This window comes from Candoia aspera, chromosome 1 (genome assembly GCF_035149785.1).
Source record: "Candoia aspera isolate rCanAsp1 chromosome 1, rCanAsp1.hap2, whole genome shotgun sequence".
NCBI classification, from domain to species: Eukaryota; Metazoa; Chordata; class Lepidosauria; order Squamata; family Boidae; genus Candoia; species Candoia aspera.
In genome coordinates, this window is record NC_086153.1 from 4214913 (window position 1) to 4237109 (window position 22197).

General features: G+C 48.0%; 1 protein-coding gene across 1 annotated transcript; it reads left to right on the forward strand.

Moving 5' to 3' along the window:
- The first annotated feature begins 4387 nt into the window (after positions 1-4387).
- SMG8 (SMG8 nonsense mediated mRNA decay factor) lies at positions 4388-14186 on the forward strand. Its single transcript, XM_063296307.1, has 4 exons — positions 4388-6266; positions 9295-9440; positions 10698-11573; positions 13505-14186. Exons 1-4 carry the CDS (start codon positions 4421-4423, stop codon positions 13700-13702), a joined length of 3066 nt encoding a protein of 1021 aa, XP_063152377.1. The 5' UTR covers positions 4388-4420; the 3' UTR covers positions 13703-14186.
- The last annotated feature ends 8011 nt before the right edge of the window (positions 14187-22197 follow it).

Below are 22197 nucleotides of genomic sequence, written 5' to 3' on the forward strand. Positions count from 1 at the left end.
GAGTTCTAGTCCCGCCTTAGGTGTGAAAGCCAGCTGGGTGACCTTGGGCCAGTCCCTCTCTCTCAGCCCAAGAGCCAATCAGGCCTGGTAGGAGAGTTCTAGTCCCACCTTAGGCACGAAAGCCAGCTGGGTGACCTTGGGCCAGTCCCTCTCTCTCAGTCCAAGAGCCCATCAGGCGTGTTAGGAGAGTTCTAGTCCCACCTTAGGCACAAAGCCAGCTGGGTGACCTTGGGCCAGTCCCTCTCTCTCAGCCCAAGAGCCAATCAGGTGTGGTATGAGAGTTCTAGTTCCACCTTAGGCATGAAAGCCAGCTGGGTGACCGGGCCAGTCCCTCTCTCTCAGTCCAAGAGCCAATCAGGCGTGGTATGAGAGTTCTAGTCCCGCCTTAGGCATGAAAGCCAGCTGGGTGACCGGGCCAGTCCCTCTCTCTCAGCCCAAGAGCCAATCAGGCATGGTAGGAGAGTTCTAGTCCCGCCTTAGGCATGAGAGCCGGCTGGGGGACCTTGGGCCGGTCCCTCTCTCTCAGCGCAAGAGCCAATCAGGCGTGGTATGAGAGTTCTAGTCCCGCCTTAGGCATGAAAGCCAGCTGGGTGACCTTGGGACAGTCCCTCTCTCTCAGCGCAAGAGCCAATCAGGCGTGGTATGAGAGTTCTAGTCCCGCCTTAGGCGTGAAAGCCAGCTGGGTGACCGGGCCAGTCCCTCTCTCTCAGCCCAAGAGCCAATCAGGCCTGGTAGGAGAGTTCTAGTCCCGCCTTAGGCATGAGAGCCGGCTGGGGGACCTTGGGCCGGTCCCTCTCTCTCAGCGCAAGAGCCAATCAGGCGTGGTAGGAGAGTTCTAGTCCCACCTCAGGCATGAAAGCCAGCTGGGTGACCTTGGGACAGTCCCTCTCTCTCAGCGCAAGAGCCAATCAGGCGTGGTATGAGAGTTCTAGTCCCGCCTTAGGCGTGAAAGCCAGCTGGGTGACCGGGCCAGTCCCTCTCTCTCAGCCCAAGAGCCAATCAGGCCTGGTAGGAGAGTTCTAGTCCCACCTTAGGCACGAAAGCCAGCTGGGTGACCTTGGGCCAGTCCCTCTCTCTCAGTCCAAGAGCCCATCAGGCGTGTTAGGAGAGTTCTAGTCCCGCCTTAGGTGTGAAAGCCAGCTGGGTGACCTTGGGCCAGTCCCTCTCTCTCAGCCCAAGAGCCAATCAGGCCTGGTAGGAGAGTTCTAGTCCCACCTTAGGCACGAAAGCCAGCTGGGTGACCTTGGGCCAGTCCCTCTCTCTCAGTCCAAGAGCCCATCAGGCGTGTTAGGAGAGTTCTAGTCCCGCCTTAGGTGTGAAAGCCAGCTGGGTGACCTTGGGCCAGTCCCTCTCTCTCAGCCCAAGAGCCAATCAGGCCTGGTAGGAGATTTCTAGTCCCGCCTTAGGTGTGAAAGCCAGCTGGGTGACCTTGGGCCAGTCCCTCTCTCTCAGCCCAAGAGCCAATCAGGCCTGGTAGGAGAGTTCTAGTCCCACCTCAGGCATGAAAGCCAGCTGGGTGACCTTGGGACAGTCCCCCAGCTGGGGGATTCTGGGAATTGGACTCCACATCTGGAAGTGGCCACGGTTGGGGAACCGCGGTTCTGCCTGACATAAGGATTTCCAGAGCAGTCACTATATTTTTCTACAGCAAAAGTAATTATTTCCAGGCCTCCTAAAAACTGTCAAGCTTGTTATGGAACAGTCAGTTTCATCCGTTGTGCAGAAACCTAAGAAAGAGCAAATGCTAACACATTGCTCTTGAGAGACAGAAAATGATAAAATGTGAGAAGCAGTGAGTATTATAATGCTCTTTATAGAAATGTGATACAGAGGCATTTTTGCCCTGGGGTTCCCACTTCACGTCTCCTGCGTGTCAACAGCTTTCTTAATCTGCGAGAAAATGTGTTAGATTGAATTCGAGCTCCCGCTGTTCTGCAGCAGAACTGCTTTCTGCAATTCCTTCTTCAGGGATCACCGTCTCTGTGTCAGAGAAGCCTGCTTGGAAACATTTTCTCATTGGTTTTTGAAAAGTGCCCTTTCTCATGTCAGCTTGGTGTTGATTTATTCTTATTTTATTTATTTAAAATATTTATATGGGTGCCCATCTTACACCGTATACAGGTAGTCCTCGCTTAACAACCATTTGTTTAGTGATGGTTTGGACTTACGACGGTGCTGGGAAAACCTTATGACTGGTCCTCACGCTTAACGACCATCACAGCATCACGTGATCACGATTTGGGCATTTGGCAATTGGTTCACATTTATGATTGTCACAGCATCCTGTGGTCACATGATTGCCATTTTCAACCTTTCTGGCCAGCTTCTGGCAAGCAAAATCAATGGGGAACCACATGATTCGCTCATTGCCCATGGTGATTCACTTAATGACTGCTGCAAAGAAGGTTGTAAAATTGGGTTGGATTCACTTAATGACCACTTCACTTAGCAACCAACATTCCAGTCCCAATTGTGGTGGTTAAGCAAAGAATACCTGTCACCTGGTTGACTAATAACAATCAAGCTCATATAATATAGTAAGAATTACAAACACACACATACACACACAAAGTTAAAAACCACACTGTAACTACCACAATGAACTCATACCAACTGCACATGCACTGGGCTCTACTCCTATTTATTTTGCTTGCTTGCTTAATTTATTTATTTATCAAATTTGTCACCGCACATCTCCGACCGGAGGGACTCTGGGCAGTTTACAATACAGAACAATAAATATACAATAAAATTCTAATAAAATCCCTCTAAAACAATTTCTTGACTACCCCAGCTCATAAAATCCAGATGGTTGTGATCTCCTTCAGTCATTATGTAGGACTGAATCACATTTATATAGCCGCCCATCTCACAAGTGATTCCTATCGTGGCTCAGCAGCTGGGGAAGAGCCAAGTCTTCCCAGCCTTCCGTTAGGAGGTTCAGGGCCCTCCAGATCTCAGAGGGGAAGCTAATCCATGGGGTGAGGGGTGTCATTATAGAGAAGGCTTGTCTCCTAGATCCTGCCAGATAAATTGCTTGATGGAGGGAACCTGGAGCATTCACTGAGATCTGGTGGGGCAGGCAGGTTCCTGTAAACAGGGTGGTTCTGAAACTGGGTGGCGACCCCCAGAGGGTCACAAGGAACATAGGTGTGGGGGTGCAGGCAGGTGCCGGCAAATGGGAACACCATCAAAACTCACTCTTGCTTTGCCTAGTACAAGCCCACAGTGCAAAACCCAAAGCTTGGTCTGAGAAACGGGTTTAGACCCATGGGTCTCTCCCTCTGTCAAAACCATCTGTCAACCCATAGCAAATTTGTGTATTTATTTAGCTTTAGTTGTGCGGGAAGGACAAAGAGGACGACGCAGACCATGTTGCACATATGAGCCGAACTGTCCTATAGGTATAGTATGCATAACTGCCAGCGTGCAACTATTACTTCTGAGTAAACCACGTATAAATCTATAAATTTGTACAGTACTTTTCTTTATTGTCCTTGTTACTATCTATTCAGTCAAGGATAACATTACAATTTAAAAGCCTTTTCAATGCTTTTAACCTAAGTCGTTAAACAGCAGCCTAGCGGACGCGGTCGCCCAAGGCGCTGCATTCATCGGCCGGCAGCGGGAAGAAGGGCAAGTGGAGAGTTCAGTGGGCTTCGTGGGGCTGAGCGCGCATGCGCAGTAGTGAGGGCTCCCCTTCGGCCTCTGGTTGGTTTCAAAGATAAATGTTCTGTAGACTCGTTCATAGCAACTAACTTCCGGGTTCCGTTTAACATTAATGGAAGGCAGAGGAAGGCAGGATTTTAACTCAACTGTTATAGAGCAGCGGCACGTACCTTTCACGCACTGGAGCAAAACGTCGCAGGTGCTATTTCTGCGAGGAAGGGTAACTACCCGGCATGGACAACGGAGCATTGTTAAGCCAAGTTTCCAACCTCTCTGCATCACGCCCCAACACGCCCACTCATTGGCAGACTTCCACGCCGCCCAAGGAACGCTTGCCCTTGCTTGGGACTGGAGATTTCCTTCTCGTGAAACAGGCCTGCTTTGGCCCGTCATGCGACTGACTCCTCCCCGTGTTTACTCGGAAGTAAACCCGGCAAGGGCCAGCCTTCCCCTCCCTGATAACAGTACGGAGGACGGGTCCCTGGCTAAATGCAAATACCCCCCCACACAAACAGACACACGGAAGCCGGAAGTCTGGTCTGCAATCCCTGGCCGTTTCCTCTACACTTTTCTTACCTCTACCGTCCCCGAAGGCCGAAGTAGCCCCTTCTCCCCGGCCGCGGGCGCGGATTGGCTGCCGCTGCTGCGCCGGATGCTGCCCCCGCGCCTGCGCCCTGACGCCTCTCCCGGGTCCGGGGCCGCGGCTGCAGCGGCGGCCGATCGCGGGGGCCGCGCCGGGCGGGGCCGGAGGATGGTGGGCGGCGCGGCGGTGCAGGGCCCGGTGGGCTTGCATGAGCTGCTGCTGGCCGGGGGGGCGGGCGCGGCCGCCCCGGCTGCTCCGGGCGGCGCCTGCCCCGGGGCTGCCGCCGCCCCGGGCGGGGAGGAGGAGGAGGTGTGCGTGGTGGGCATCTTCGGCAAGACGGCGCTGCAGCTCGGCTCGGAGAAGGCCGCCCTGGTCAACACGGTCTGCGACCGGCAGGTCTTCCCTCTCTTCCAGCGGGAGGGCGGCGGCGGGGGCAGGCCGGCGGCCGGCGGGGGCGCCGGAGCAGGCGCGGACCCCGGGGCTGACTCCCCGCCTGGGCCTTCCTCCTCCTCCTCCTCCTCCTCTTCTTCTTCTTCGTCGTCGTCGTCCTCCTCCTCCTCCTCCTCCCCCGCGCCCGGGGCCGCCGCGCAGGGCGACTACCACCACCTGCAGGCTTTCTACAGCCAGGAGAGCAAGGTGCTCTACCTGGTCCTCACCGCCATCGGCGACAGCCACCAGCTGCTGCAGGCCTGCAAGGACCTGGAGGCCATGGGGGGCGCCCGGGGCTCCACCGGCTTAGGGGCCCAGGCCGGCTCCCCGCTGCCCCACGCGGAAGCTCACGAGTTCTGGAAGCACCAGGAGAAAATGCACTGCCTGAACCTGCTCTACCTCTTCTCCGTCTGCCACATCCTGCTGATGGTGCACCCCACCTCCTCCTTCGACATCACCTACGACCGGGTCTTCCGGGCCCTGGACGGCCTGCGGCAGAAGGTCCTGCCCACCCTCAAGGCCGCCATCAAGGACTGCCCCGTCGGCAAGGACTGGAAGCTCTTCTGCCGGCCCTGCCCGCCTCGCCTGCTCTTCCTTTTCCAGCTCAACCGGGCCCTGAAGGTGGAGCCTCCCCCCGGCCGAGGGCAGGAGCTGGGGGGCCAGCTGGAGAAGCCTCCCCCCAAAAAGCACTCACCCAAGCGCCGGCTGCAGCACGCCCTGGAGGACCAGATCTACCGCATCTTCCGCAAGAGCCGGGTCCTGACCAACCAGAGCATCAACTGCCTCTTCACCGTTCCGGCCAACCAAGCCTTCGTCTATATCGTGGCGGGCGGGGCCCAGGAGGGCGAGGACCCCATCGCCATCCTGCTGGAGCAGCTGCGAGGCAACTGCACAGCTCGGGAGGCCGACGCCTCACTGGGCCCGGCCATGGCAGGGCCCCGGCGGTACCAGATGATGAGGCATGGGAGGCAGCAGCTGTCCTTCCACGCTGAAAGCAGTGGGGGGGGCAGCGGGAGCAGCAGTTCGAGCTCCTCCGGCCAGCTGGTGGACTGCACCTTGAAGGAATTCTTGTTCCAGCACGTGGAGCTGGTCCTTTGCAAAAAGGGCTTTGACGACAGCGTGGGGAGGAACCCCCAGCCCTCCCACTTTGAGCTCCCGACCTACCAGAAGTGGGTCGCCACGGCCCTGAAGCTTTACGAGGTGGCGATTGAAGGCAAGGACAGCGACTCCTCCCCGGGTGGGGAGCTCACCTCCAAGATCATGGGAAGCATCAAAGTTCTGGAGGGCTACTTGGACATCGACACCAAGTTCTCCGAGAACCGCTGCCAGAAGGCCCTGCCCATGGCCCACAGTGCCTACCAGTCCAACCTGCCTCACAACTACACGATGACCATCCACAAAAGCCAGCTGGCCCAGGCGTTGAGGGTCTACAGCCAACACGCCCGAGGTCCAGCCTTCCACAAGTACGCCCTGCAGTTGCATGAAGACTGCTACAAGTTCTGGAGCAACGGGCACCAGTTGTGCGAAGAGAGGAGTCTGACCGACCAGCATTGCATGCACAAATTCCATTTGCTCCCCAAATCAGGTGGGTTCAGAAGAGTTTAGAAGCTTCAAAGGAGCAGATTGTCTTCCTCTCTCTCAGCTCAGTATCTGCCCATGGATACCTTCCTTCTGGGTGGGGGGGTTGTTTTGTCAGTGGGTTTTCCAAAAGGACCCAAAGCTGGAAACAGAGAGTTTTGAATTTCCCTTAAGGTTTCTAGTCCTCTTTGTTTTTCAGAATACAGGTAGTCCTTGACTTACGAGAACAATTGAGACCAGAATTTCCATCGTATGTTGCCGTCGTAAGTCAAGTCACCATATGACCAGACCCCATCTTTACGACGATTTTTACAGTGGTTGTTAAGCAAATCACTGCGGTTCTTAAGTGAATCCAGCTTCCACAATGGGTGTTTTTTGCCAGAAAATGGCAAAAAATGCCATGGAACACAATCACATGACCACAGGACACTGCAACAGGTCATAAATGCTAGGCGCTTGCCAAGTGCCCAAAATGTGATCATGTGACATTGGGGGGGGGTGCAATGTTTTGTGATGCTTGGAAGAGCTTTACGCTCTGTAAAGCGCCCATTCCGAAGCTGTCGTAACTTTGGACCATGGTTAAACTGTTGTAAGTCGAGGACTAACTGTACAATTAAACTTTGATTTAACAGACTGTTTATGGGGAAGGAGAGTCTCTTATTCCCAAATGCCGATTAATCCTGAAAGTACAGTGTTCAAGGTGACTTATGACATTTGAGTAATTAGCTCATTATGTAAAAGGCATAAATACAGTGCTGTGTAATGCAAATTTAAGTATCTTGTCTAATCTGCCTTTAGAGATGACAGATTTGTTGGTTTGGGGGAGGGGCTGCCCAGATGGCAGTTCCCTCCATTTGCATCCAAAGTCTGCTAAAAGGGGATCCACTGAATTCAGCTTCGCTGCAACATAATGCCATTACTTCCTAAATATTCAGCATGCAGAATTTGGGACTCTGGCAGGCCTAATGAGAAGGTGACATTTCCGGCATATTGCATCTTTCCAGCTTCCAGTGATCGTTGATATATAGGAATATTTTCAACTTGTGCCTTCTGTTTGCTGTTTTCTGAAGGCTCAATAGCACCGTTTACACAGCACATTTAACTGGAAGAGTTGGTTAGCGCACAGTGTCAACAGCTAAAAAATTAGAGCACGGTGTAAACAGGAAGGGACAGAGTTAGTTTTGAGCTTTTGACTTTGCTTGGGGCTAACTTAGCTGAACTCTGTCTTCTGATCATGCAGGAGAGAGAGAGAGCAAGGTCCCAGAGCTGCTCTGTGGAATGGGACTTTCCCGGGCATTGGGCCTATGTCCCCCCTTTGCCCCCTTATAGCCAGATTGGATGAGGGGCTGAAAGGCTTGGGAATGAGTATGCCAGCCCCACTCCAGTCCATGTGTTAGCCCTTCAAGGTAGGCCAGGTCAGGTTACAGACACCATAAGAATTACTGGAACTCTGCTTTTGATAATAACAGAGCCTTAAGGGATCATCTCTCCCTCCTCTTATACTAAAGAGAATCAATGCAAGGCAATCTCGCATTTCGTTTCCACTCCTTCCTCTCTTCCTGACCAAGCTGATGTTTACACACAGGTAGTCCTCAGTTAACAACAGTAATTGGGACCGGAATTTCCATTGCTAAGTGATGCAGTTGTAAAGTGTGACATCATGTGACCACGCTGCTTAGTGCCAGCAGTTCTGGCCATCCCTGGTTACCGTCATTAAGCGAGGACTGTGGGTTGTTAAGCGAGGACCTTACGTGATCATGACTTCCAACTTCCTGCCAGCTTCCCCATTGACTTTGCTTGTGGGAGGCTGGCAAGGAAGGTCTCAAATTGCGATCGCGTGATCGCCAGACGTTGTAACGGTTGGAAATCCGGGCCGGTTGCCTAGTGCCCAGATCGCAATCACATGACCATGGGGATGCTGCGCCAGCCAGAACTTTGAGGACCGGTCATAACTACCACTTGTTCAGCACTGTCGCAAGTTTGAATGGTTGCCGAGGGAGTGGCTGTTAAACGAGGACCACCTGTAATGGCTGTTGCATGCTTTCTTTAAGGCCATCTCCATCCTCCTCTACACCGTGGCGGTGCCGACTGTGGCTGGGTCACCAGAAGTTGCTTTTTCAGATGTTTGTTTCATTCCAGGAGCAGAGGCAGCAAAAAAGTGCCTGTCTTCCATCCAAAGCAGGTGTTCCTCCTCTGAGTAAGATATCAGTGAACGTGATTTAGTATAGTGGCTAAAGTTTCTGCTGGACTAGAAAGTGAGAGACAGTGAGTTGTAGCTCTCCAAGGTGGGATATAAATCTAATAATCAGGGATCATGCTGTGATCATCCATCTGCATGATTAGTCATCTAGTGATAGCATTTCTGTAATCCAGGGATCCTCAGCCAGGGTCCTGTGGCACCCTCGGGTTCCGCGAGGGATCACTAGGGGTTCCCTGGGAGATCACGGTTTTAAAAATTATTCCAAATTCAGGCAACTTCACATTAAAGAGGTAAGTTTCATTCTTTATTTTCAATTTAAGAAGACTGTTAATGCATCTATACAGTGAAACACATGAAAGGAATGTCATAATTTTGTAGCTTACGGCCTCTGTTGGAGCCTGGATGTGCAGGGGTTCCCCGAGGCCTGGAAAATATTTCAGGGGTTCCTCCAGGGTCAAAAGGCTGAGAAAGGCTGCTGTGAAGTATAAAATGTTTCAGATCATCCCATGTGGGTGCTTACATTTTGAAAAGGGGCTGCTGATGTCACAACCAGAAGATTCTGTTTTTTTATGGGGAGGGGTGACGATGAACCACTGGCTTCACTGGAAGCTAGAATATAGAATATTCAGTAGAAGCAAGAATATTGCCCTGCTGTATTTTTGCAGCTGCTGAAAAACAGAAAGTTGACATTTTTGTGTTGGAAAGGTGCAGCATCTGACCACACCACAGTGCCAACTTTCCCTTTGTCAATTCGGGAAGCAAAAACCATCCAGGGAGCCCAGCTGTTGCAAAGCAGTGAAACTGATGCCTTGTTGCTCTGCCACTTTCTGCCTAGGGGAAAAACCGGAACCGGATCGGAATCCACCGGTGCTGTACCACAACAGCCGGGCACGTTCTACCGGTGCCTGCAACTGCGGGAGGAAACAGGCACCCCGCGACGATCCCTTTGACATCAAAGCTGCAAATTACGATTTCTATCAGGTAATCCCTTTCTCTGCGAGAAACACAGATTCATAGCTGGCCAGCGGACTCCTCCTTTTTTGGAATCTGAAGTGCAAAAGAAGGCTTGTGTATTGCAATCCAGGGCACGCTAGGCTCCAGATCACATTCGCGCAGCAAGATTAAGCCATGTTTATTGTTATCAGGGTTGGGATTAACCTGTCAAGCATCCCACCTACCGACACCCTTCTCCTCCTTTGAGGCCAAGGGCGGATCATCCCAGCAGTCCTATTTGTTTTATTAAATTTATATGCCGCCCAGCTCCCAGCAGCTCTGGGTGGGTGGAGCCAGGCCCTCCAGGGACAGAGTGGTGGGAAAGCCCTGCTCTGTTTTTAAATCAAAGTGTGGCTGTGTGAGAGGAGAGGCAGTGAGAAACCGGGAGCAGCAGAGACGCTCATGCAGCCCAACTTCTTTTCCTGAAGGGCTAACAGCTGCTAACACTGATATAAATGAATAAGTATTATAGCAATATCATATTATGTTATATAATATATATATATATATGTGTGTGTGTGTGTGTATAGATATAGATATATATAGAAAGAGATACACAAACATGCATGCCTGTACACACATACCACACACTATCATATGCAACTCCTCCCTCTACCCTATCTTATGCCAAACAAAATCAAGAAGTTTTTTCTTAGTTTTTCCACTTTCCCACGAGGTTCCTCCGCTCCTTCCCCAAGCTCATTTCACCATGCCTTTGCAATTAGTGCATTTTGCTCCTGAGCAAAAAATCCCTCTCCCCCTTGCTAACTTTTCCAGCAATAAACCAGGCTTCTTCAGCCTGTGTTGGCCCTGCGAGGTAGTCCAGCCAAGAAGCACACCCAGGAGTACTAGCTCTGTCTTTACTGTAAGGTGACATTAACAGAATCTTGCAAGACTGAAAGTATTTCTCCCCTCCTCCCCTTTTACTCTCCAGAAAACTAGGGACGGTCCCTTCTGAAACGTTTCCCATGCCCTCCCTCCTTCTGTGGGCTGAGTTATCTTTTACCCACCTGTTGTCCAGTCTGTGGCTCTTCCTCCTGTCTCCCAAGGTCATTCCCACAGACCATTACAGCCTGCCTTAATGCATTGCTGGAAAAGTTGTTTTTCCAGGAATAAATTGCAGTTTGCATGGCTCCTTCCAGATGGGTTGCCAGCATAGCCCTAACACGTTTTAAGGGTGCCAGGTGTGGAAAGAGTCCGCTGAACCTCATTGCTCATGCTGTCTGTTTTCCCTCCCCGTTACAGCTGCTGGAAGAGAAATGCTGCGGAAAGCTGGACCATATCAACTTCCCTGTGTTTCAACCCAGCACGCCAGACCCAGCCCCAGCCAAGAACGAGACCTCCCCCAGCCCTCCGGAAGGGGAAGCTGAAAAGCTCAAGGAGAAGGAACCCCAAACCCAGGGGGAGAGCACCAGTCTCAGCCTGGCCCTCAGTTTGGATCAATCCACAGATAGTTTAGGGACCTATCCTGCGGATCCGCAGGGCGGAGGCAACAACACCGAAGCTCACGGGCCGGTGGCTGAATCGAAAGGCGAGAAGAGAGCAAGCTTGGTCGACCGCCAGCCCTCCACGGTGGAATATCTGCCCGGAATGCTTCACTCCAATTGCCCCAAAGGTCTTCTCCCCACCTTCTCCAGCTGGTCTCTGGTGAAGCTCGGCCCCGCCAAGGCGTACAACTTCCACGCAGGCCTGGATCAGCAGGGCTTCATTCTGGGGACCAACTACTTAATGCCCTGGGACATTGTCATCCGGACACGGACGGACGAGGAGGGTGACCTGGACAGCAATTCTTGGCCGGCCCCGAACAAGGCCATTCCAGGGAAAAGGAGCGCCCTGGTCATGGGGAGAGGAAGGCGGAGGGATGATGTGGCTCGGGCTTTCGTGGGCTATGAATACGAGGATGCCCGGGGCCGGAGGTTCATGTGCTCAGGACCGGAGAAGATCATGAAAGTGATGGGAGGGGGCCCCAAGGAATCAGCCGTCAAAGCCCTCAATTCCGACATGCCCCTTTACATCCTCTCATCCAACCCAGGGAGGGGACTGAAGCCACACTACGCTCAGCTGATGAGGCTGTTTGTGGTGGTTCCTGATGCTCCGCTCCAAATAACCCTAACCCCCCAGGTAAGAAGAGGGGCACACCTCACACTTACAACCATCTGAGCATCCCCATGGTCACATGATCATGATTTGGGCACTTGGCAACTGGTTCTCATTTATGACCTTCGCAGCATCCCGTGGTCACGTGATTGCCATTTTCGACCTTCCCAGCCAGCTTCTGGCAAGCAATATCAATGGGGAACCATGTGATTCACTTAACGACCACATGGTTCACTTAACTGCCACGGGGTTCGCTTAACACCCACAGTGATTCGCTTAATGGCCGCCACAAAAAAGGTCGTAAAATTGTGTTCACTTAATGACTGCTTCACTTAGCAACTGAAATTCCAGTCCCAATTGTGGTAGTTAAGCAAGCACTACCTGTAAATGCATTCTCTACACTTGTGTCTCGCTTTTCTCAAAGGGGGTGTTCAGGAAATTTGCAGGCAGGGTGAAAGGCGACAATCCTTTACTTTAAATTCTAGGATTGGGGGAAATGTAGCACAAGGGTCTCTGTTTTACCTTGCTGTACCCTTGCTGCAGGTGGATACAGGCTTTTATTCATTTCTTCCATGTAGGCAAACTTGAAAACAGTAGGATAATACAAACCAACAGGAGAAAAAATGGTAGGAACAGTGACTGAGTTTAGCAGCCAGTTGAACAGTGGTTAGGAAGAGTGCTTGGTGAGATTCACAGCACTGCTTGAGAGCTAGGCACTTAACAAAAGTCCTCAAGAATGAGAAGAGGAAGAATTTTAAACCATGCGTACTTGTGATTAGGTAAAAGGCAATCTTGGTTGAGGTCCATCAGAGAGACCTAATAACAGTGGGAAGGCAGGAAGGAAGACTCAAGGGTAGAGGAAGAGGAAGGAAGAAAATATGGCTGTAGAGTTGATCTTTTCCAAAACCCAAGATGGCCGTGAGCGAAACGAGGGAATTGCGGCTTTTTCTTAATACTCTAGCACGGTGTTTTTCAAACTTGGCAACTTTAAGATGTGTGGACTTCAATTCCCAGAATTCCCCAGCCAGCATCTGAAAACAGGCTGGCTGTTCAGGGCATGCAAACCATATAAACAAAAATATATGAACACAAATCAGAATATAAAAGTGCAAGCTTGCCTTCACAGGCCTTTAAAAACAAAGGGAAAATATCACATTTTATGTTAGGATAGGAAAAGATTACAGGTAGTCCACATTTAGCCATCACAATTGGGACAGGCAGCTCTGTCATTAAGCAAAGCGGTTGCTAAGCGGGAAATCCCGTGACCGCGACTGCTTTCCTTTTCCCCCCACCCTTTGGAATGCTCACCCCGGTGCTGGAATAATTAGCAAGAAGGGAATCAAGGTTTGTATTTACATTCCTTGGAGAAGAAGAGGTTACAAGAGAGTAAGCAGGCAGACAGTGTGCAATGCACATCAGAAGCAATGTGTTGGCGCCAGCAGCTCCAAGCACACTATGCAAACAGCCCGGCGTATTCCCATTGTCTGCCTGTGTACTCTCTCGTAATCCCTTCCTCTCCAATCTCTCCTCTCTGCAAATTGAGGAGGAGAAAAAAACGGGTTAGGCACAGGAGAGATTGCCCCTTAGGCTGAACAATAAACCATAGATTACAAACCATGTAACATCCTAAAACGAAACCAAACAAACCATGTTATAGCATTTGTGAACGCAAATGAGGATTCTTCATTCTTCTTACAATCTCCAGATTGTAAAAAAAGGTCTTTGCAAGCAAGGCAGTATAGCAAATTCAAATCTCCAAAATTAAGATGCAACAAATGTACTTTGGGGGGGAAGGTGTGTAGGGAGTGCAGGTAGGAATTTGCCTGTTTGAAAACTCCCCTACTGAGCTTGCAAAACAGTGCCCCCCCCCCCTATAAATGTAACTAATTTACAGTTAATTTGCTTTATGCAAAAGGAACCAAAAATTAAACTTGCTTCTTTCTCCTCTCACCCAGGTCCAGCCAGGGCCGCCTCCTTGCCCGGTATTTTACCCGGAGAAACAAGAGATCACTCTTCCGCCCGATGGGCTGTGGGTCCTTCGCTTTCCTTACGCCTATGTGACCGAACGCGGCGCATGCTTCCCTCCAAAGGAGAACCAGCAGTTGATGAATTACAAGGTGCTTAAAGGAATCCTAAAGGCAGTGATACAATAGGATTCTTTAGACCAGTGTTTCTTCACCTTGGCAACTTGAAGAGGTGTGGACTTCAACTCCCAGAATTCCCCAGCCAGCAAGGCTGGCTGGGGAATTCTGGGAGTTGGAGTCCACACCTCTTCAAGTTGCCACGATGGAGAAACGCTGCTTTAGACCTGGCTCGCTGAATTGGCTCTGCAATTCTTGGGTTTATTTTTTATTTTTTTTACTGTCCTTGCCCCTTCCCCCAGCTGGAGCTGAAATGATGGATTTTGATCACACGCAGCTGGTGTGCTTACAGCAATCACTGGTTTAATTTGGCAGAGCCACCATGCATCGTACAAAATCTCAGTATTGATATGATGTGTAAGTGCCAAGTCCTGTTCAGAATGTTGTAATCGTGGGTGTGTCAGCAGTACAGCGCATCTAAGTTCTAGTGTGCCAAGCTCTGTTGATTGAAATGAAGGAAGGAAAAAAAAATAAAGCTTTGTTTCTCTATTATTAATGGTAACTCTTCCATTTTATTTGTAAACAAGGAAGACTTGCAGCAGAGTAATCTAGCAGCCACTTAACCCCTAAGAGGAGTGCTTCTTTTCCTTATGTCTGCGAGCTCTCCTTGTGAAATTTGCAAAGTGTAAGGTATCCAGGAAAGTCCCTCTGATTCTTTTTCCTGTTTCTGATTTTCCATCTTCTATGTTCATTTGCTGTCCAATATTCATAATTGATGAACAGCACTGAGTATATTTGGAATATCATCTGAATCTCCTGCTTTTGTATTGCACCTGGTTATACAGGTAGGCCTCACTTAACGACCGTTCATTTAGTGGCCATCCAGAGTTATGATGGCACTAAAACCTGACTTATGACTGTTGCAGCATCCCCACAGTCACATGATTGTGATTTGGGCACTTGGCAGCCATTGCTCATTTACAACAGTTGCAGTGTCCCTCCATCATGTGATTGGCATTTTCGACCTTCCCAGCCGGCTTCCATTAAGCAAAAATCAAGAGGGAACCGTGTGATTTGCTTAATGACCAGGTGGTTCACTTAACGACCACCACAAAAATGGTCATAAAATCCGGTCTGGATTTGCTTAATGACCTCCTTCCTTAGAAACCTAAATTCTGGTCCCAATTGTGGTCATTAAGCAAGGACTACCTGTTGGTGAATAATCAATGATGAATAAATTTACTACTGTCACTACTAGGACTTGAGGGGTCCTATAAGCGCTGGGGTTCCCATGCTAATGCCCTCTCCTTGTTTTTTAATCACTGTTTGGCCCTAGTTTCAATTAACTCTTAACCCAATCTGGCTTTGGGGGAGGATATCAAGAGAGAATGGGACAACGTGGAAGATTTTATTTGTACCAGGGACATTGTCCTTCTGCTGTACTGGATGTCTGAGAAATCTGTTACACTGGGGGAGTGAGGGAGGGAAAATTAGTGTGCCGGCTGTAATCATTTGGTTGGTAAACAGATATTATTCAACGGAGCTCAGTCTTACGGTATCTTGCTTTTTCTTATTTAAGTTCATTGTTGTTGTTTATTCGTTTAGTCGCTTCCGACTCTTCGTGACTTCATGGACCAGCCCACGCCAGAGCTTCCTGTCGGTCGTCAACACCCCCAGCTCCCCCAGGGACGAGTCCGTCACCTCTAGAATATCATCCATCCATCTTGCCCTTGGTCGGCCCCTCTTCCTTTTGCCTTCCACTCTCCCTAGCATCAGCATCTTCTCCAGGGTGTCCTGTCTTCTCATTATGTGGCCAAAGTATTTCAGTTTTGCCTTTAATATCATTCCCTCAAGTGAGCAGTCTGGCTTTATTTCCTGGAGGATGGACTGGTTGGATCTTCTTGCAGTCCAAGGCACTCTCAGAATTTTCCTCCAACACCACAGTTCAAAAGCATCAATCTTCCTTCGCTCAGCCTTCCTTATGGTCCAGCTCTCGCAGCCATATGTTACTACAGGGAACACCATTGCTTTAACTATGCGGGCCTTTGTTGTCAGTGTGATGTCTCTGCTCTTAACTATTTTATCGAGATTTGTCATTGCTCTTCTTCCAAGGATTAAGCGTCTTCTGATTTCCTGACTGCAGTCAGCATCTGCAGTAATCTTTGCACCTAGGAATACAAAGTCTTTCACTGCTTCTACATTTTCTCCCTCTATTTGCCAGTTATCAATCAAGCTGGTTGCCATAATCTTGGTTTTTTTGAGGTTTAGCTGCAAACCAGCTTTTGCACTTTCTTCTTTCACCTTCATCATAAGGCTCCTCAGTTCCTCTTCACTTTCAGCCATCAAGGTGGTATCATCTGCATATCTGAGATTGTTAATGTTTCTTCCAGAGATTTTAACTCCAGCCTTGGATTCCTCAAGGCCAGCTTGTCGCATGATGTGTTCTGCATACAAGTTGAATAGGTAGGGTGAGAGTATACAGCCCTGCCGTACTCCTTTCCCAATCTTAAACCAGTCTGTTGTTCCGTGGTCTGTTCTTACTGTTGCTACTTGGTCATTATACAGATTCTTCAGGAGGCATACAAGATGACTTGGTATCCCCATACCACTAAGAACTTGCCACAATTTGTTATGGTCCACACAGTCAAAGGCTTTAGAATAGTCAATAAAACAGAAATAGATGTTTTTCTGAAACTCCCTGGCTTTTTCCATTATCCAGCGGATATTGGCAATTTGGTCTCTAGTTCCTCTGCCTTTTCTAAACCCAGCTTGTACATCTGGCAATTCTCGCTCCATGAACTGCTGAAGTCTACCTTGCAGGATCTTGAGCATTACCTTACTGGCATGTGAAATGAGTGCCACTGTTCGATAGTTTGAACACTCTTTAGTGTTTCCCTTTTTTGGTATGGGGATATAAGTTGATTTTTTCCAGTCTGATGGCCATTCTTGTGTTTTCCAAATTTGCTGGCATATAGCATGCATTACCTTGACAGCATCATCTTGTAAGATTTTGAACAGTTCAGCTGGGATGCCATCGTCTCCTGTTGCCTTGTTATTAGCAATGCTTCTTAAGGCCCACTCAACCTCACTCTTCAGGATGTCTGGCTCTAGCTCACCGACCACACCGTCAAAGCTATCCCCGATATTGTTATCCTTCCTATACAGGTCTTCCGTATATTCTTGCCACCTTTTCTTGATCTCTTCTTCTTCTGTTAGGTCCTTGCCATCTTTGTTTTTGATCATACCCATTTTTGCCTGGAATTTACCTCCAATGTTTCCAATTTTCTGGAAGAGGTCTCTTGTCCTTCCTATTCTATTGTCTTCTTCCACTTCCGCGCATTGCTTGTTTAAAAATAATTCCTTATCTCTTCTGGCTAACCTCTGGAATTTTGCATTTAATTGGGCATATCTCCCCCTATCACTGTTGCCTTTTGCTTTCCTTCTTTCTTGGGCTACTTCTAGTGTCTCAGCAGACAGCCATTTTGCCTTCTTGGTTTTCTCTTTCTTTGGGATGTATTTTGTTGCCGCCTCCTGAACAATGCTGCCAACTTCTGTCCAGAGTTCTTCCGGGACCCTATCTACTAAGTCCAGTCCCTTAAATCTATTCTTCACCTCCACTGCATATTCCTTAGGAATATTAGTGAGCTCATATCTAGCTGATCTGTGGGTCTTCCCTAATCTCTTTAGTCTGATCCTAAATTGTGCAAGAAGAAGTTCGTGATCTGAACTACAGTCAGCTCCAGGCCTTGTTTTTACCGACTGTACAGATGTCCGCCACCTTTGGCTGCAAAGGATGTAATCAATCTGATTTCGGTGTTGTCCATCTGGTGAAGTCCATGTATAAAGCCGTCTCTTAGGTTGTTGGAAGAGAGTGTTTGTTATGCAGAGTGAGTTGTCTTGGCAAAATTCTATCAGCCTGTGTCCTGCTTCGTTTTGTTCTCCCAGGCCATACTTACCTGTAATTCGAGTTGTCATTTGACTGCCCACCTTAGCATTCCAGTCTCCTGTGATGAAAATAACATCTCTTTTAGGCGTGTTGTCCAGTAGGTGCTGCAGATCCTCATAGAACTGCTCTACTTCAGCTTCTTCAGCATTTGTGGTTGGGGCGTATATTTGGATCACTGTGATGTTAGATGGCTTGCCCTGAATTCGAATTGAGATCATTCTGTCGTTTTTTGGGTTGTATCCAAGCACTGCTTTAGCCACTTTACTATTAATTATGAAGGCTACTCCATTTCTTCTGTGGTCCTCTTGTCCGCAGTAGTAGATCTGGTGGTCATTTGATGTGAAGTGGCCCATTCCAGTCCATTTCAGTTCACTGATGCCCAGAATGTCTATCTTTAATCTTGACATCTCACCAATAACCACATCCAATTTGCCCTGGCTCATAGATCTTACATTCCAGGTTCCGATGGTGTGTTGATCCTTAGAACATCGGATTCGCCGTTCACCACCAGCACCGTCGGCCGCTAGCCGTCCTTCCGGCTTTGAGCTAGCTGCGTCATCACGTCTGGGGCTAGTTGAGCTCATCCTCTGTTCCTCCCCAGTAGCATTTTGACCATCTTCCGACCTGGGGGTCTCATCTTCCGATGGTATACCGACATATCTCTGGTTGTACTGATCCATTTAGTTTTCACGGCAAGAATACTGAGGTGGGTTGCCATTACCTTCCCCAGGGATCGCATTTAGTCTGACCTCTCTGTCATGACCTTCCCGTCTTGGGTGGCCCTTCACGGTTTAGCTCATGGCATCATTGAGGTGCTCAAGCTCCAGCACCACGACAAGGTAACGATCCTTTGCTGAAGATTTAAGTTCATAAGGAAGAAAAAAGTGACCAGACATTAAAGAATCAATATTGAACCTGAAAAGATTAAATTCCAATGAAAAAGAGTCATTGCAAAGCCTGCTTGAATAAAAGTGCCGTTTGGAGTTAACATGATTCTCCATAAGGGTTAGATAAAACATTTGGAAGCAGATCTTAGCACTGGGGCAGACTGATGTAGTGCCAAGCAGTCCTTGAACTGGACACGTAATCCAAGTGTTGCAAAGAAATTTCCAAGTAAGTGAGTAATTCAGGTCTCCAGGCTTAAAATCAGATCAAAAACAAAGGTGGGTGGATTCCCTTTGTACCTAGATGTTAATCACTATGCTACTTTTAGGTACAGCATTGCCCTTTTTGAGCTATACCATAATAATTATTCAGTGGCCATTTCAGATATCCCAGACTCAGAACAAAAGTGGACTACAGGTAGTCCTCACTTAATGACCATTTGTTTAGTGATGGCTCAGACTTACAACGGTGCTGAAGAAACCAACTTACAACTGGTGCTCACACGACCGTTGCAGCATCCCTGTGGTCACATGATCACGATTTGGGTGCTTGGCAACTGGCTTGCAGTTATGACCATCGCAGCATCTCATGGTCACATGATTGCCATTTTCAACCTTCCTGGCCAGCTTCTGGCAAGCAAAATCAGTGGGGAGCTGCATGATTCGTTTGACCACAGCAAAAAAGCCCGTAAAATTGGGTTGGATTCACTTAATGACTGCTTCGCTTAGCAATTGAAAAATTGGTCTCATTGTGGTCATTAAGTGAGGACTGCCTGTGCTTTGCTTCAAGTACAAATTAAAATGCATTCATTTTGAACAGAGCTATTTCCCCATGAGTTTTGAATATTGTGATTATTTTTTTTCCTACCAGGCTCTATACTGTAACAAGGACCCAATTGTTCCGTATTCCCCAATTGTTCTTTATTCTCCAGTTTAAACTGCTTTCTCAGTACCAAGTTCAGGCAATGTGGTGTGCCTGGACACCTGTCAGCCCTCCTTGGTAGGCCCAGTCAAGAACCAGAAGTGGCAGGGATTACAGGAATGATTTTTATAGCAGTACGGTAGAACAGCAGAATCTTGAAAACCTGTCCAAGTTCTCTGTCATGCCTTATGCTAAACAAAATCAAGGGAGGGATTTTTTGAATGGCTTCTTTCTATCTCTGAACTGTTTAATGGCTCACTCCTTCCTTCCTCTTTTAATAGCTCTCTCATACCTTCCCAAGGTCATCTCGGCATTCCTTTAGAACTTACAAAGATTCCAGATTTTCTGGCTTACCTACTTCTAATGTTTATTGTTGTGTTATTTAAATTTTTAAAGGGGGGGAATTTGGTCTAGGGCAAAACAGAGTACCCAATCTCTTTATTTACTGACTCTTTTTTGGCTGTATAGCCATTCTTAGCAAATAAAAATGAAGGAGGGCATTTGGAAGAATGCCTGCCTGCCCAGAAAAAAACAGACAAAAAAATACATCGGAGTCCTAAGAAACATCCTGGGCACTAAAGGGTCTCATGGTGCAATCTCATCCAGATTCCTTCTATAGATTGGTGTTTTCTGACTGGCAAGGCCCAGTGTAGCAGTCATTTTGTGAGGGTGCCCTCAACATGCCCTCAATATGCTGAATGTGCCCAGCGTTTTCCATACCTTAGCAAGCTTCTTAAAGAAAAAAGAATTCTGCATTATGTATTACAAGAGAAAGGACACCGCATTCTGTGCTGCTGAATTCCTGCTCAGGAAAGTCTGTGAGTTAGTAAATATGAAGGTTTTAGTGCAGTAAATAAGTCCCATGTTTTATTACCCTTCAGACCTGGCAGTTGGTAAGAGTGATAGGAGTTGCAGTTGAAAACAACTGGGTAGGAAAAGCTGGAGTAGAGAAAACAGACACACTCCTAAATGAATGAGTGCTTTATTACAATCAAAACTCAGAAAATCTCAATAAAACAGTAAAAGCTAACCATTTCTGCATGCATTAAAATTAGGTTTTGCAACATGTAAGGAACCTAAATCATTCTGGATCGACTGCAAGAAACAAAGACAAAATGAATCCAAGTGATATGGAAAAAATAATGAGCATGATTAAATGTGCATAAATATACCTGTAGAAAGTGTAATATGAGCCATTGCTTCAGGGACAGTAGTGATCGTTTTGATGAATAGGATTATGGGCTGTGAATTTTGTGTGTTTTATGATTCTTTTATATGCTTTTATATTGTTTTCTTTTTAAATTGCTGTATTCTTTTTTGTAGTTTTTATGTTCATTTTTATATTTGTTTTAATGGTTTATAGGCTGCCTAGAGTGATAGATACAGGTAGTCCTCACTTAACAACCATTCGTTTAGTGATGGTTTGAACTTACAACGATGCTAAAAGAAATGACTTATGACCGGTCCTAACACTTAACAACTGTTGCGGTGTTCCCATGGTCACATGATCACAATTTGGGCGGTTGGCAACTGGTTTGCATTTATGACCATGGCAGCGTCCTGTGGTCTTGCGATCACCATTTTCGACCTTCCCGGCCAGCTTCTGACACGCAAAATCAGTGGGGGACCATGTGATTCATGTAATGACCACATGGTTTACTGAACACCCATGGTGATTTGCTTAATGGCCACCACAAAAAAGGTTGTAAAATCGGGTCGGATTCGCTTAATGACTGCTTTGCTTAGCAACTGAAATTCCGGTCCAAATTGTGATAGTTAAGCAAGCACTACCTGTATGAGATGGGTGGCTATATAAATTTGAGAAATACATAAACAAACAGCCTTGCCACATAGAACTGGGGCTGCATATGGACGTTTCTTGAATTTGCCTTCCAGTACAGCTGCAAGAAAAGCAATCCTGCTTCAGTGGAACGCAGACAGAGACGGCAAAAATAACGACATCCTTTTGGTCAAGGAATGGCAGTATTTGTGGATAATTAAAACTTTTCAATATTGCTGTCCCTCTCACACCTTCTCCAGCTTGCTTGGAAGTTGTCAGTTTGTGGACCACAGATTTTATTCAGAGAAATGTTCAACAGCTTTTCCTGAGCCATTTGGGATTTCAGCACACTGAGCTAGGCAACCCAGTTTAATCAGGCAGGTTGTGACAATCCAGCCTGTGAACCTGGGATAATGGTGCAAATGGTGGCTAATTGTGCAACCTGCCAAATCCCTTATTCTGAAGCAAACGATTGTGAGGAGAACTAAACCCTAATCTTAACCAAGGTATAGCGTGTTACGCTGCTTGTGCAGCGATGGTGCCCATTTCCTGCCAGACCAGCCCAGTCGACCCTGGAGGGGTGAATTTGGTTGAAAATCTGTAGGCACCTTTGGCTGCAGCTTGGGAATTAAGTGTGCCATTCTTTCTTAGTTTATCATATTTATATGCCGCCCATCTCACAAAACACGACTCTGGGTGGCATACAATAAAAACCATAAAGTAAACAATATTTTTAAAAATCTACCATTAAAAACATTCTTCTTAAAAGACTAGGAGGGAGCATTAGATGTTACAAACAATGTAGCCACCTCATTAAGTCACCGTTTCCTAGTTAGAAGTGCAGTTCTCCCACTGGAAATAACATAATTATAATTATTTCTGAGTTCATGCACTGGCCCCCTGGGCCAGATTCCCACCATTCCCCGCTGGAAATAATAATAGCAACAACAACAAGAATAATGGCAACGACCACAAAAGAGCGATTCAGGCATTTTTAACCGCGAGAGCCCCCGGCCGTCCCCAATCGCGTCCGCC